General features: G+C 36.8%; 1 protein-coding gene across 1 annotated transcript in view; it reads right to left on the bottom strand.

Annotated features, from left to right (window-relative positions):
• Positions 1-15,938, bottom strand: part of LOC149577926 (Protein-tyrosine phosphatase-like, PTPLA) — an 81,121-nt gene extending 65,183 nt beyond the window's left edge. The window contains exons 1-4 of the mRNA XM_089826529.1: positions 15,769-15,938; positions 15,601-15,686; positions 15,442-15,489; positions 14,798-14,886 (exon numbers count right to left, since the gene is read on the bottom strand). Of these exons, the coding sequence (XP_089682655.1) occupies positions 14,798-14,886; positions 15,442-15,489; positions 15,601-15,686; positions 15,769-15,827 (282 nt within the window). The 5' untranslated portion in view covers positions 15,828-15,938. The remainder of the gene's footprint in view (positions 1-14,797; positions 14,887-15,441; positions 15,490-15,600; positions 15,687-15,768) is intronic.
• Between the last annotated feature and the right edge of the window lie 1,155 nt (positions 15,939-17,093).

Raw genomic sequence — 17,093 nt, 5'->3', positions numbered from 1 at the left:
AAAGCGTGAAAATCTATGAAGGCACATCTTTCGAGGCAAAAAACTGGAAGACCCAAAACTTTTGAAGAGGTACCCAGAAGAGAGCTTGGAAAACTCAGAAAGAATATGTTGTTGACTTTTAGAGCAGCTCTCAAAAATTGAGGCACAAAAATCAAGGCACCCAAAAAAATCTAATGACAACCCAATTGAGCTCTCGAAAAACCCATCAAGAATCTCATATTAGAAAAGATAATTGAGGTCAAAAAGTAGTTTTTTCGAGTAAAACCCTAGTCGACAGCCATGGAAATCAAAGTTTGCAGAAAAATGGAGTTTTTTGGTAAAACAAAATCTCTGTTTTTTTCACAGAGGGGCATTTAGCTAAGGCGGCAAAGAGAATGAAGATGTGATACAATGAGAAGGATTTCTTTACCCAAAAAACCCACAACTGAAAAATGGATGCACAACCTTAGAAAATAGCCCGTGGATGCTGCAATTTTGTAGAAAATAATGAGTCCTAGCAACTGCAGCGTGAGCATACAAGGAAGCCTGTGTAGTCACAAATTTGCTGGCAGAAAATTGTGAGTTGCAGGCAGAAAATCGCGATGTTTCTAGACACAATTTGTAGAGCAAATCGCAAGCAAAACCCATTGTACTGCAGCCACGATTTGCAAAGAGATCGATTGAAGAAGACTTGATGTGCAGAGAGAGCGATGTTTATAGATTAAGTCCCGATTTGTGCAAAGAGGGCACAATTATTACCAGTTGCAAACAGAAGAAAAACGACCACTGATAAAAAAAAAGACCTTTTCGGATGAACACAATTTTCAGATCCTCAAACCCTACCCAAGAACCAGGTGAGAATAGAGGAATTTCTCGAAAAAACAGAAACCCAAGACGGGCTTTAGAGAAAATCTCAAAAATAATTTCGAAAAATCTTTAGCAAATAATTTCAAAAAGAAATTATATTTTTTTCTAAAAAAAATGAAGTATTGGCTCTGATACCATATTATGAAGTAATTGGTAAAATACTTGCTTGTTATTAACAAAGATTGAGAGGTCTACATATACAAAAGAATGGAATGATGTTTCCTTAGGAAACAATTGTAAAGAATAGGAACTTTTTATTCTAGCTAAGAGAAAACTAATAGTTATCTACAGCTAAATGTTAAAAACATAAGCTTTACAATAGAACAAATAGATTACCATAACTAATAATAGATGCTTATCTATTATCCTAATAGTTTCATTCCATAAAACAAATGAAGAGTGAAAGTAAGATTTGTTGGTAGTTATTCTGCTAAAATTGTTGGTATAAGTAATCTTTTATTGAATAATGGTCAAAATATTATTGAAAATGTAACCTATGTTAAAGGGCTGAAACATAATTTATTCAGCGTGAGTCAGCTATGTGATCAAGGGTATGATCTTCGTTTTAATTCAAACTCTTGCATTATAAAGAAAGGGAAAGACATGTAATGAGCTCTGATACAACTGTAATGGGCTCTGATACCACTGTAATGGGCACCCACCAATTATAACTTTGTGAAGCACTTTGCAAGCATGCTCTGATACCACTATAATAACCCAGGACAGCTCTGATACCAAATTCCCTACAAGACCTCCACAGGATGCAAGGACTTATAGCTCTGATAACACTATAATGGGCTCTGATACCACTGCAATAGGCACCCTAGAATGCCCAAAAACTGAACCAACTGCCAAAATAGATTTTTTATGCAAACTGAAGATGGAACCAATGCTGAAATTCTATTAATTCTCAAAATGATGAAATCAAGTACAAAGCAATGTATTCCAAAGGCCAAACCCCAAGGGAATGACGTCAAGAATGTTACAAGAGAGGATGAACCTCCTCTATTGCCAAGAAAGATATGTGATTCACACATCCAAGCTCTTATCAAATGTCATTCACAAAAATCTCATGCTCAAAAATGAGACTCTCACCCCTATTTATCATTTTCCTTCACCCTTCTAGAAGGAACTAAAACATTAATTAATTGCAACTGCTAGAAGCTTCCCCCTTCCAATAATTAATGCACTCTCTAGAAACTCCTCCCTTGCAATACAATAATTAATTGTGCTTCTAGAAAATTAAATTACTAGAGGTTTCCACCTTTCCAATAATTAATACACACTCTAGAGGCTTCTCCCTTGTAATACAATAATTAATTAAATTAATTAAATATAAAGTCTACTTTTAATTTTTAATTTAAATTTATTTAATGACTTTATAAGAAATTAATTTAATTTCCTCTTATGCCCCACTTAGACTTTGGAGAACGTGAAGGCTAAAAGATGGGGTCATTACAAGACATCATAGCAAATGCAACTAGGGAAGCTAACAATCTTTACATTCTTGAGGACTATAATGTTGAAACTTGTTGTTTAAGCTGTATGGATGATGCTTGGCTTTGGCACAAGCATCTTGGGCACATTAATTTTGACAATTTGGTCAAGATCAGCAAGAAGGAAGTGGTTAGAGACATGCCAAAGGTAGAGAAGCCAACTGATATTGTTTGCAAGAATTGTGAAGAAGGGAAGGAAACAAGAGCTTCCTTCAAACCAAAAGAATTTACCACAGCAAACCACTCGAGCTAGTTCACACGGACCTTTGTGGACAAAGACAGCAAGCCTTCAAGTTGAGAAATATTTTATGCTATTTATTGATGATCATACTTGCATAACATAGGTTGCTTTTCTAAAAGAAAAATCAGAAGCCTTGGATAAATTCACAGTATTATAAAGCTTTAGTTGAGAATAAAATAGATTTGAAGATCAAATGCTTGTGTTCTTATAATGGTGGAGAATTCACTTCTAATGAATTTATGAGCTTTTGTGAACTACATGGTATTAGAACACAGGTTTCAGCTCCAAGAACATCACAACAAAATGGCATTGTGAAAAGGAAAAATAGAACAGTCTGAGAGATGGCACGTTATTTGATGATTGAAAGGAAAGTGAGTGATACATTTTGGAGAGATGTCCATACAGCTGTGTATATTCAAAATAGGTCTTTGTTGAGGTCCAAGGTCAACAAGACACCATACAAACTTTGTAAAGGTAAACCAGCTACAGTCAAGTATTTTTTTTAAAATTGGCAGCCCATGTTATATTAGAAGAGATGAAGATAGCTTGGGCAAGTTTGATTCTAGAGCTGATGAAGGGATTTTTCTTGGATACTCCTCAAATTGTAAAGCCTCTAAATGTTACAACAATAGATTACATAAAATAGTTGAAAGCACTAATGTTAATATTCATGAGGTTACTAACAATTCTAGTGAAATTGTGGACAATATTACTAAAGAAAAGTTCAGACCAGCACTTTTGTACCTACTTCATCTCCACCCACACAAGCTGGAACAACCAGCAATGGTGTTGAAAATGCCAAAGAAAAGACACAATCACATAGTGAGAGTGAAATCTCTTCACATGATGACGCTGGAACCTCGCATGAGCATTCCAAGCATGATACTCAAAGTGAAATTGGTGATTCCTCTTTATTCAAAATTCCTAAGTTTGTTCAAAAGAATCATCTCTTAGATCAAGTAATAGCTGAAAAGAGAACAAGGACTACTATAAAGGATGTTAATTACTATGAGGATGATGATTTTTCATTGATGTCTTTGTATGAACCTAAATGTTATGAAGAGGCAACCAAGGATGAGAATTGGATTGTAGCCATGAAGGAAGAGTTAGAGCAAATCAACAAAAGCAATACTTGTGAGCTTGTGCCAAGACCCAAGGACAAGAACGTGGTTGGGACAAAATGGGTGTTTCACAATAAGTTGAACAAAGAAAGTAAAGTCATAAGGAGTAAGACACGCTTGGTTTGTAAAGGGTACTCACAAGTTGAAAGTGTTGATTTTGAGGAGAATTTTGCACCCGTAGCTAGAATAGAAGCTATTAGAATGTTTCTAGCCTATGCTTCATTGAAAGGTTTTAAAGTTCTTCAAATGGATGTTAAATCAGCATTTCTAAATGGTGATCTAAATGAGGAAGTTCATATTGAGCAGCCAAAAGGCTTTGTGCTAAATAATAATTTGGATTATGTGAGCAAGCTGAAAAAGGTACTTTATGGTTTAACCAAGCTCCTAGAGCTTGCTGTGACTAGCTGGACAACTATCTACAGCAGCAAGGGTTTAAGAAAGGATATGTGGACACCAACTTGTATGTCAAGGAGGAAAGTAACAACATTCTCATAGTTGTTGTTTATGTTGATGATCTGATTTTTGGTAGTGACATCCAAAATCAACAAGGAATTTGCTGATTGCATGATAAGTGAATTTGAAATGTCTATGATGGGTGAATTGTCTTACTTCCTTGGGTTGCAAATTAGTCGATCAGTAGAAGGTATTTCACTTCACAAGCTAAATATGTTACACAAAAGATTTAAAATAGAGAATAGGAATCCGGTCAGCACTCCTATGGAAATCGGATGCAAGCTAAGTAAGGATGATGTAGCTCCCTTTGTTGATCAAACCTTTTACAGGTCAATGGTAAGAAGCTTGTTATTTGTTACAACTACTAGATCAGGTATTCTACAAGTTGTTGGTTATGTTGCATGCTTTCAAGTATCACCCAAGCGACTACATGTTTCAGCTGTTAAGAGGATTTCTAAATACTTGAAAGGGACTGTTGAATATGGTCTTTGGTTTCCAAAAAGTTCTGATTTGCCTCTAACAGCCTTATAGATGCAGATTGGGGTGGCTCGGTGAATGACAAGAAGAGCACATGTAGTTGTGCCTTCTTCCTAGGTGGTTATTTGGTTTCTTGGCTGAGCAAGAATTAGTCTTGCACGTCCTTATCTACAGCTGAAGTTGCTGAAGCTAAATACATTGTTATTGTTTCATGTTGCACTCAGGTAATTTGGATGAAGAACACTTTGGTTGATTACAAGATTCAATTTAATGATCCTATTTGCATATACTGCAATAATACCAGCGCTATTGATATTTCTAAGAACCCCGTCATGCACTCTCGTACCAAGTACATTCCTATTAAGTATCATTATTTGAAGGAGAAGGTTGTTATTACGAAATAATTGGTAAAATACTTGCTTGTTATTAACAAAGACCAAAAGGTCAATGTATACAAAAGAATAAATTGATGTTTCCTTAGGAAACGATCATCAAGAATAGAAATATTCTATTCTAGCTAAAAGAAGGCTAAAGAAAGCTAACAGATAACTACAACTAACTAAATATTAGAAACATTTTAATATTTACAATAGATTACAAACAGATAACCATTAACTAATAATAGAAGCTTATCTATTATTGTAATACCCTCCCTTAATGGTTAATCTATCCACAACACCAAGTTGTCCTCAAAATTTGACAAACTTATCAGGACCAAGAGGCTTGGTGAGAATGTCTGTAATCTAAATCTCTAGCAAACTTAGAACAAGCTCTTCCCGAGCAAGTTGAGAGAGATAATGCACATTTAATTGCCCATACCGGTGATGCCAAAGTGTGCTAACAGAAGACTGTTGAGCAGCCAAAGCTAAGTCCCAAGACTCACCAGAATCAGTAAGTCGGAGAAGACCATGATCCTCAAGATCCACTGCAACAATAGACTAAGTCGCCCTACCAGTGATGGTACACTAATGTGAACTAAAGGTGACATCCAACTATAGAGGATGTCGCAGCAACTAACTAACTGAGAGTAGATTTAGTCTCATCCTTGGAATGTAGTACACATCAATGAAAATGAGGTTCCTCCCAGCAAATTGAATCTGAATGTTGCCTTTGCGGACAACAGTGTACTTTTCTCTACCACCAAAAATAATAGAATCTAAGAAAGGTTGGTAGTCAGTGAACCAGTCTCTGCAGTGGGTGAAGTGATGAGAGGCACCTGAATCAATATACCAACTAGACGACTTCACATGATCTACAAGCCTTTTAAAAATGAAAGCGTAAAAGGCAGATTATGTCTACTTCGTGTGCTATGCACTATTCACTTTGGGCTTCGGACCTAATTACTTAGATTGGGCAGCTAAGCATTTCTAACATTCAACCTTCATGTGACCAAACTTGTGGCAATAGTTGCATTGAATGTTCTTCTTCCGGAGCCTTCTAAAGCTAAAAGGACTTCTACTAAGAAGACTGTTAAGACTTGCCTTTATCCTTCAAAAAAGATTTAGTAGCAAAGGCTTTCTCTGTGGAGGTGGAGCTAGAATTGCTACCGAATTGTTGTTTCCACTGATCTTATAAAAGCAGAAGTGTGCAGAGATCCGTAAACTTTAGATCAACACCAATAGACATGATGTTGAGAGTCTCCATAAAATGCTCATAGGAGCTCAGCAAACTTTTGAGGGTTATGACCACAATATCCTCTTCCTCCACCTTGACCAATGGCAAGCAACTAATCACAAATTTCCTAAATCCTATTCAGGTGAGCTTGAAGAGATGTTCACTCATCCATGACAATAGAAAACAGTGTTCTTCAAGAAAAAAGCTCAACTTTTGCTAGAAGTCTCATGAAGTTTCTTCAAATGCTCTGATATCTTGACAGTACTTTTGCAGGATGAAATCTGAGGGAGTTGATCATTAGCGACGAATAATTTGAGAAGCATTACCGCCTCCTGGTTATTGAGATCCCATGTATCCTAATCAGTACTAGATGCAATTGGATGCTTTGTAACACCTAGAACAATTTGATCGGTATTCCAATACTCAAAGATTGCTAGTATCCGCTGCTTCCATGTGCTATAATTTCGACCATTGAATTTTGAATTGCCCTCGAGTAGAATATTAGTCAAGGATGCCACAACAAGTTTTTCAATGAAAAAGCATGAAAATTTGTGAAGGCACATTCTTCGAGCCAAAAAATGGAAGACAAAAAATTTGAAGGGGTGCCCAAAAGAGAGCTCAAAAAAACCCAGAAAGAAAATGTTGTCAGTTTTCGGATCCACCGGCTCAAAAATCGAGGCACCCAGAAAAAACAAATGACAACCCAGTTGAGCTCTCCAAAAACCTACCAAGAATCTAAAATTAGAAAAACAAAATTGAGCTCAAAATTTAGGTTTTCAAATAATACCCCAGTCGACAACAATGGAGGCAACAAATTGCAAAAAAATGGCTTTTTGCCTTTTCACCCCCTCCCCGTATCAATATTTTTGTGCTTTTCAACCACCAATAGGCTATGAAATGCTACTCAAAGAAGATTTAATCATCAAGGGTGCTTAATTCTTTCATCTTTTTCAAGTTTTCGGCAATATTTTTAAGAGCTTTTTCACATCGTTTTATAAGAATTCAAATTCTTTTTACAGTTTTTGGTAAGTTTTGAGCATTTTTGTCCTTTTTTATACATAATAAGGGGCTATAATGTTGATTTTGTCATGTCCTTGCCAACCGAACTGACCTCAGAAAATTATCATATGTTAGCACCAAAATTAATGTCTACATTGTCCTCCAAATAAATTTACTCAAGTCTCATAATGTTGGCCGACCTTGGGGATTTTTTGAACAAGTTTAAAAGTTCACACTAATTAAAATTAAACAATATAAAAATTAGTGCATTGAAAATTCAACATTAACAATGGCTGTCCAAGTTTTGGAGCTTTCAAAGAAAGTCAAGAATAAGAATTGCAAATGAAACTTTGGCATACTAAGTGAAGTATAAACTAATAAACATAAAAAACATGGCAATGATTGCATTAACAATAAGAATGGTGAGTAGAAATTTGAGGTCAAGGGGCAGTGCCTCTCACAAGGGATTGGGGCTATAGCTCCCATGAAGATCAAGGGATAATGCCCCTTGTGGGAGTTTGAAGGTAGAGCCCCCAGCAAGCTCAAGAAGCAACATCCTTGTGGGGGTTTAAGAGCGAATTCCACGACAAGTTCCAAGGGTAGTGCCCCTAGCATCATCAGGAGTAGGGTCGAGTAGCACAGTCCCTGCCAACAAGCACAAATAAGGCCTCCAACACTCACAACCTTCATCATGAATGTTATTTTCACATTTATTACCAATTTTTGTTTAGGGTTTGTTTTTATAATTAAGGCTATGGGAGACTCCTAAGTGGCCCCAAGATGATTAGGGGACTTCCAGAGCCCCCAAGATGTCCCAAGGACATCCAACATCCTCACTCTCCTCGAAGTCTTGGCAGCAATGACAGCATGTTTCATTGTCTCCCTGCCTCCCCAAAACGTCCCCACCTCGAAACGTGGCAATTTTGTTTTTGGTAGGGTGGGGGGTGGCACCCCCATGGTTCACTAATTTATGGCAACGACCTTACTTTCAAAGCTAGGAGATCACTTTATTGAAATGATGCGGTGACAAACACTTCCAATTTGCCTACTAATTAAGTTAGTCCTTAGTTTCAAAAGGTGTGAAGCGAAGCAAAAAGCTTGTATATAGGCATCATTGAGAACAATCAAGGATACAAGGACTCAGTTTGAAAAGGTGTGACGCAAAACACAAAGCTCGAATATAGGCATCATTCAAAACAATCAAGCATACCAGAACTGAGAAAAGTGGTTATCATAAATCCTCAAATGCTTGGGTGGAATAATTGCGGGCCACCCTTAACACTTATGGGTATCGCCCCCATCATGAAGTCAATCTTTCGATATTGTGGTCGGGACTTAATGATATCAAATTCAAGGTGTCTAGATCAAAATTCACAATGTGATGACTTATGGTGTCCTAACATCGGTGAGAAATGCCCCAAAGGTCATATGTCTATATGGGGTTGTCAAATCATTGATGCTTGGGTGGAATGTTTGCAGAGCCAACCTTATTACATGTGGATGCTACCCTCACAATCAGGCCAGTCTTTTGTTGTAGTGATTGGGCATTGATGGTATCAAATACGGTTTTCTTGATAGCTGGTGTTTCTTATTAGCAAAAGAGAGCAGTGATACAATAGCAAAGAATAGAGGAAATGGAAGTCCCCACAAGCTACAGAATGTCAAACCATTTTCAAAATACTTGTCTGCACTGGGACTCATCTTCAAGAAGTATAACAAGTGATTCTAAAACTCTACTTCTACGAAGATAGAAGTTAACATGGGTGTTAGAGATGCGGAAGAGGATCTTGCAATCAACATTCTAATTACATTGGTTAGGATGCAATGAGAAATAAATTGGTGCAAGCACAAAATAAATCAGCGTATTGCACACTTGGTGGATATGTTGGTGACAACAACAACAATGGTGGCACTAATAACCAAGCTAATGGTGGAGTTATGCGTTGAGCCTAAATGGTGTCTTGGAGTTATGTGGTGGTTGGACATGGCAAAGATTGACGTGGATTACCATACAACTGTGGGACGATGGAATCGTGTTGAAGGGGCAGCGGAAGGCTTCCAACCTTTTCTGTTTTTTGGCACCTCAACACCCATTGTGCAACAGATGAGTGAAACCAAGACAGCATGGATGGAATTGCTAGCATTCATGGAGGAGTGCAAATGTAAACAAAAGCATATGCCAAGCAAGATTGGGGAGTGGGATGTAGGGGAGATTCCTCGGGAGATGTTGTGGCCCGTACTAGGAAGGAAGAAGACCAAACTAGAGACCGTTGGCGGGATTATGGTCAACGAAACCAGAGAGGAGATGCTAGCAAAATGGGGGTTCATGGAGTAAGCTTGTGGTGGGGGTTGTGATCAATCAGTATGCCCCTTTTGTTTAGTAGGGCTACAATGTTTGTTTTTGTCTCTGTGTAGTTTTTGGATGGTGATGTGTCGATGGGTAGGTGCTTAGGTGGCTTCTGTGTGCATGGGGTTTGTAAAGGAATATCCAGGCTAAAGGCGTTTTTTCGCAAATGTAAACATTTACTTTATGAATAAATAAGATTAATACTTATCAAAAAAAATTGTCAAGCTGACAATTCAGTAAATGACAGGAGTGCAAATCAGCGTACTAGAAAAGCTAATACTAGATCTCTCACGCCTATCTTTCCTCCTATAGTCCAACCATAAGCTGAAAATGAACCTACATTAAATGAAAAGCAAGATCAATTTATACAAGATTGAAGGTACGCAGGTCCAAATTTTCAGGCTGATATATCTATCAGAGACTATGTGGACCTATAAATGAAGCATAGACATCACAGGGGTGTAAAAGCACATACTAATGACTTGTGGAGAAAGGCTGGGAAACTTACTATTCCTTATTATGATTGATCTGGAAAGACAACATCAAAAGCATGGGTTCAGAAATTAGACTTATTTGTTGACACAACTTCATGAGGTTCGGAATGTTATGAAAACTTCTCTTAGTCATTTAATAATCCTTAGTTGTGATGCATATGTCCATGTATCCAAGGAAAAAATTAACTTAGAAAGAAAAGCACAAAAGTATATTTTCATTGGTTACCAAAAAAAGGTTAAGGGTTATAAGCTTTTGAATTCTATTTCTTGGAAAAGTGGCTTATAATAGGGTATGATTTTTAAAGATATCAGAGGTTCTACTGCTGGACAACCAAAGGAAAGTGATGGGAATGGTGACAAAAAGGCTACGGTACAATTTGAAATAAAAAGAAGATAAACTAGTACCTGAAAATGAACTTGTTCAGGTTGGTGCACGAGAAGAAGATTATAGATTAATAAGGCAGTTTGGATGGGAACTTGGAAGATAAAGAGTTCCATTCTCCAACCTTAAAAAGCTCCACAAGAGAAAGAAACCAACTAGAAAGGTATAGTCCCGATTATTTCTGATTATTTTTGCTTTATTTGTTACTTATTATGATTTTGGAACTGTGCACAAGGTTTTGTCATCAAAGTAGAGCAAGTTTAGGTCAAGGACCATGAATGAAGAGATAGTGACTTTGACAAAAATCGGACTTGGGATTAAATGGAGCTATTTCACAGAAAGAAGGTCAAGGGGCTTCAAAATAAAATTTAGTTTAGAAGAAAAATTAGAAGACGTGTCAAATTCTCTTGCTAGGTTAATTTACACAAAAAATTGTTTGGTATAGGAGAGCTATAGGCATTTTTACCCCTAGCATCTAGCTTATGATTTAATTATGGTTGCGACCCCTTATGCAACATATACAACAAATGGGAGATTGTTGGAATAGAGATTCACCTTGCATAATCAACATTTAGTGTCAACGGTTGTGTGTGACACTGCACTTGGGTAATTCAATATTTTCATATCTGCTTGATTTAGCATTGGAAATATGTATTTAATTAAGGGACAACATGAAGACATGCATCGAGATGGACTCTAAAGAGTTACAAAGTTGGTACCATCCTCTAGGTGGTACCTTTGGCACTAGAATGTGAAAAATCACCTTGGGTAGTTGAAAATTTAAGGAGGCGTGTGAAGGGTCATACTTGGACATCATTGGGAGAAGTAACCATGGTTTTGGAAAAGACCATTTTGTTTTCATAAATCTCCCAACGTGATAGAGTTTTGGTATTGTTTTTGGTTAAGGAGGTGCTGCTACAAATCTACTAGAATTGGAGCATTTGGGATAATAAAATCAACTTGTCCATTGTATAGTAATCCCATTTTACTGATAGTATAGTGCTGGATACAAATTTGATACTGGATTTTTTCCTGAAACATTTTTGAAGGATGATCTTGGTGTTATGTGAACACTGTGTGATTGTTTCTATCTTTTTTTGCTGATTCAAATTTGTGGTGATCATAAGTCTAATGTAAATCTGATATAAAACAGCAAATTAAATCCTAAAGAAAATATCTTTATATTTTTTCCTCTACAGCTTTTGTTCCCCAAACTACATTTCTATTCATAAAGAAAATCCCAGCATTTCTTGTTGTCTCCATTCCAGAAATGCCATGGGAAATGGTTGTATTCCAAACAAATTTCTAAACCCATTGTGAGAACCAAATCTCATAATCAGATAAAGGTCTTTCAGAGTGAGAGGAAGAACAGAAACACAATTTATACTCAAAATTGACTTACATAGAATTGGCATAAATCAATATTCTCTGTGACTGAATTTAGAGTATAATTTGTGTTTCTATTGTTCCTCTCACACTGAATGATCTTTATCTGACTATGAGATTTTGCTTGTTTGGAAAACAAACATTCCCCATGGCATTTCTGGAATGGGGACAACAAGAAATGCTGGGATTTGTTTCATGAATTGAATGATAAGGGGAGGGCGGGAGTGGGGGGTGGACAACAGCTTAAGCTGTTGAAGAGGAAAAGATATACAGAGATTTTATTTTGGATTTAATTTGTTGTTTTAAATCAGATTTACATTATACTTATGATCACCACAAATCTGAACCATAAATGTGAATCAGCAAATAAATTGAAGCAATCACACATAGTGTACACCAAACTCGCCTTGGAAAATGATTTCAGGAAAAAATCCAGTATCAAATTTATATCCAGCACTATACCATCAGTAAAATGGTATTCCTACACTGTGAACAAGTTGACTTTCGTGACCTCAATGCTCCAATTATAGCAGATTAGTAGCAGCACCTCCTTACCAAAAGCAATACCATGTCAAAATACTATCATAAGCCTCTTATTTATGAAGTTGAGAAATTTATGAAAACACAGTGGTATCTTCCAAAACCATGGTTACATCTCCCAATGACATCCAGGTATGACCATTTACACGCCTCCTTGAGTTTTCACCTGCCCAAGGTGATTTTTCACATTTTGGTGCTAAATAGATTCCACCTAGAGAATGGTGCCAACTTTGTACTATTCAAAGTCCAACTCAATGCATGTCTTCATGTGGTCCCTTAAATAAATACATATTTCCAATTTCACATACATCAAGTAGATATGAAAATATTGAATTACCCAAGTGCGGTGTCCCCTGTAGCCATTGACAATAAATGTTGATCATGCAAGGTGTACAATCTCCCACTTGTTGTATATGTTGCATAAGGGATCACAACCATGATCAAATCATGAGCTAGATTCTAGGGGTAAAAATGCCTATAGCTCTCCTTCACCAAGCAAATTTCTGTGTAAATTAACCTAGTAAGAGAATTTGTAAGATTTTTTAATTTTTCTTCTGAACTGAATTTTATTCTGAAGCCCCTTGACTTTCTTTCTGTGATGTAGCTCCACTAGATCCCAAGTCTAGTTTTTGTCAAAGTCACTATCTCTTCACTCATGGCCCTTTACCAAAACTTGCTCTCCTTTGATGACAAAACCTTGTGCACAGTTCTAGGATCATAATAAGTGGCAGATAAAGCAAAAATGTATCAGAAATAATCATGACCATAGTTCAAAATATCGTAGGTACATCTGCGATAAGTATACTTATCGCGACATTTTCTGCATCCAGATAAACTACGTCAATTTATCAAGGTTAAGATGGAATTTAAAGCTGAGAAAACAGGTAAATATCAGCAATATTTGGTTATTTATCACAGAATCAGGCATACTTATCACCCATGGGTCTGGTAAAGGTAGTGATGGCCCAAAAAGAGCAACAAACATTTTTTTGATTTGAAAAACAGATTTGGAAAGGATAGAAAGGGCAAAGAGGAGAAAGAAGGTTCCATATTGGAAAAACAGAATTTTGACCAGAAAGTTAGATTTAAAGTTCCTGATATTTCCCAAGAAGTTACTAACTTATCTCCGATATTTCTCAATATCATTTTTTGCCCGCGGTGATAAGTTGCCGATAACGATATTTTGAACTATGATCAGGACTATACCTTTCTGGTTGGTTGCTTTCTCTTGTGGAGCTTTTTAAGGGTGGGGAGTGGAATTCTTTATCTTCCGAGTTCCCATCCAAACTGCCTTATTAATCTATATTCTTCTTCTTATGCACCAACCTGAACAAGTTCATTTTCAGGTATTAGTTTAACTTCTTTTTATTTCAAATTGTACCTTAGCCATTTTGTCACCTTTCTCCTCACTTTCCTTTGGTTGTCCAGCACTAGAACCTCTGATATCTTTTAAAACCATATCCTATTATGAGCCACTTTCCAAGAAAAAAAAAAAATCAAAAGCTTATAACCCTTAACATTTTTTTTGGTCCACTGAAAATATACTTTTCTGCTTTTCTTTCTAACTTAATTTTTTTCTTAGGTACAGGGACATATGCATCACAACTAAGGATTAATAAATGACCAAGAGAGGCTTTCATACCATTGCATAATGCCTTACATCAATGCCTTTTATGCTCTTGCAGGCCTTGTATATGTTATCTCTATATAGATAGGCTATCACACTTACAAAATGCCTACAAGAGCCAAATGCATTAAAGTCTGTTTTGGGCTTGAATAGAACAGTCCATTAGGGTAGATGCATTTTATATTCCAAATTTTTCTCTGCTCCAATCTTTAAGACAGTTTAGCCACAATAGAACAAGGACATAACATCCTACTTGACAATCACGTCAAATTTTTGAAATGTTAATGGGTTATTATTTCAAGCTTTTAAACTGAACTGTAGACTATGTCAAGAAACACATACATCCACTTGGTCTAATCATTAATGTGCTCTAGTTATTAAAACAAAATATATTGCAGACAAGTCAAGGCAGCTTAACAAGGGTGGATCAACAAATTCAACTTCGGATGGTTAATCATGTGGACTCGTTCCATATAATAGGTCTGTTTGTAGAAGCATACACAAAAGCTGAAATTAGGAAAGTCAAGATAAATTGTTTGGCCACCTTCTAATGTCTCCATCCTTCCCAGCTAACCAAACACAATTTTCTACGTGTCACATGACAACCATGTGGCTCGGATGAAAGGCTGAGACAAATGTTCCAAGACAAATAAGCACATTTTGCAATATTTCTTCAGGACGAGGATGCATGATAGTTTACACTAAATTCTTTCAATCGCACAAAGCTACCCTAATCTATAACAAAGGAAGTAAACTGAACAGAATTAGGATTACCTCTGGAATCTGTCTGACAATGGCTACCACAAAATGTGTGCGTCCTCCCCATTGCATCAGGACTGGAAGTACTCTACTGGGCACTATACCTATTATACAAAACAAGTCATCAATTTAAAACGTCAAATCATATCAATTTTAATGGCTAAGGAAACGACCTACTTTCTTATGCACGCGTACACTCAAACAATTTGCATAATCATCATAAGGCCTCCTAGCCTGTGATAAATTTGCAACTCTATCGAACTCGTCAATATGTATTACGTGCTCTCTAATTTTCATAAGGCTACAAGTCTGATGACCAAATAGGCGAAATGGCATTTAAAATAAGAAATCTAATCACAAGAAATTTGAACGCAACAGTTTCTACTAGTAAATTTCAAACGGCCTTCCCTAACTGTTTGCTTCCATCAAGCATACCATACACATCATTACTTCTTTGCTGCTGCTCTAAACAGGGCATAATCTCACAATTTCAATTGACATTCAATACATCACTTGGAATTGGGGTTTACTGAAGCTTTGAAAATTATAGCAAAATAATATTGGATAAGACAGAAGTTCGAATTTGCGGATGGGCACACCCAAACTTACATTATTTGATGGAACAAACACATTTGCAGTTAAAGATAATTAAAGGCTACCTATAACTGAATGAAAGACTTCCATGACTGCAGAGAACTGCAATAGACCTGAAAATCAATACAAGAGAAGAAAGTCACTTATAGCAGTCAATCTTTTAGTCCGTAGTCAACATTGCAAAAGTTGTGTAAAAGCAAGGGATAGAATGAATGGATGGTTACATATCAGTTCACCAGAGGCCGCATAGGCTCCATCAAAGGAATTTGTCGAAAAGACGTTCAGAATCAGCTTTACCAGTGCCAGTGTCCTGCATTAGTGCAAACCATATTTCATCGATGTATTTAGACGGGGAATCTGAATTATTCCTAGTCAAATCGACCGATACATACCACCCGCATGCCTGTGTTGCATTGTAAGCAAACAAGTAGGGGCTCGCTAGACGACCCATTGAGTTCCTGATTTTCTCCTGTGTCGAGGAATTGAAAAGCGTGGGCCTTCTCGCATGGTTAGCTGAAATCGATAATTGTCAGAATTCGATCACTTTCAGGTAGAAAGTAATTAGCCGCTTTCAACTTGGTGATGGTGAAATTTATGTAATTAAATTCAAATATGTAAATTTTTAAAAAATATAGAACTTTTATTCATTTTATAATTATTTATGTTGTGTTTGATTATAGTTTTGTAGTGGATTTTAAAGATAATTGAATTAAAAATATAGTCTAACTTTCATTTATTTTTAGTCGATAGGCTACTTCTCTGGGGATCCTTTGTCAAGAAGTGTCTTGTTCAACCCAACAAACGGTTCACCCTAGGATTTAGAATGGTTGGGGATCAACACGGAGCTCTTTCGAACAGAGTTGTGTGGATTGCCTTCTCACCTATTCTTCTGGCCACCACAAGCCATCAAGTTGTTTCGATTCTTACTGTTGTCGCAGTGGTGATAGGGTTTTGATTACATCCAACCATGCGACACATGCTTCCGGCACAGAGGCAGCAAGATTAATGCAAGTTTGGTGACCAATATTTTAGTCGGTAGTGTTACAGCACTATAAATTGGTTCCTTAGAGTGGTTGTGGAAAGATCAAACACATTGTGAGACGCAACAAAACAGGTTTGTCGTGCCCTAGTTCTGTAGTGGTTGTAGTGTTTGATAGTTTATTTTGTGTGGATTTTCTTTCTAATGTGGACTCTTTGTTTCCAAGAATTGGAATGGTTCGGAAGGTTATAGTATATGGCAAGATATCAATCTTACCTTGCACCCATTCAACACAGTAGCAGGTTTTCCTTGTTAACTCATCTTTCTCTTGGATTCTTCGGTTTTGTTGTTATGTGCCTCTGATTGTGCTCTGTTATTTCATGTCTTTCATATGTGTATGAAATTAGATTGTTCTTTGTTTAATTGTTCTGCAGGTGTTCATCCTTGGGGAATCCCCTATTTTTGTTTAATGAAATTAAATAAATTTTCTATCGAAAAGGTCATTCTACCGCTTGTTTCTTCAGATTCTCCTCCCCTAGATGTGTGTAATGTGGTTGTGAGCTTTCATTTAGAGTAGGAAGAGATTATTAAGCTTTCCCAGGTGTCGTGCCTCATGGGTTCCAAACTGTAACTTGAGATTTCAATATATATTGTCTGCCAAGGTTGAATTGGGATAGGTCTGGGAAAGATTGGAGGGTGCAAGGGCCCATAGCCCATAGATACTAATCAAAAATTGCA

The sequence above is a fragment of the Cupressus sempervirens genome, chromosome 1 (assembly GCF_028749045.1).
Source record: "Cupressus sempervirens isolate cs-2001-9-10 chromosome 1, ASM2874904v1, whole genome shotgun sequence".
Classification (NCBI taxonomy): Eukaryota; Viridiplantae; Streptophyta; class Pinopsida; order Cupressales; family Cupressaceae; genus Cupressus; species Cupressus sempervirens.
Note: the sequence above shows the minus strand (reverse complement) of the source record. Positions and strands in the feature narration are given on the sequence as shown.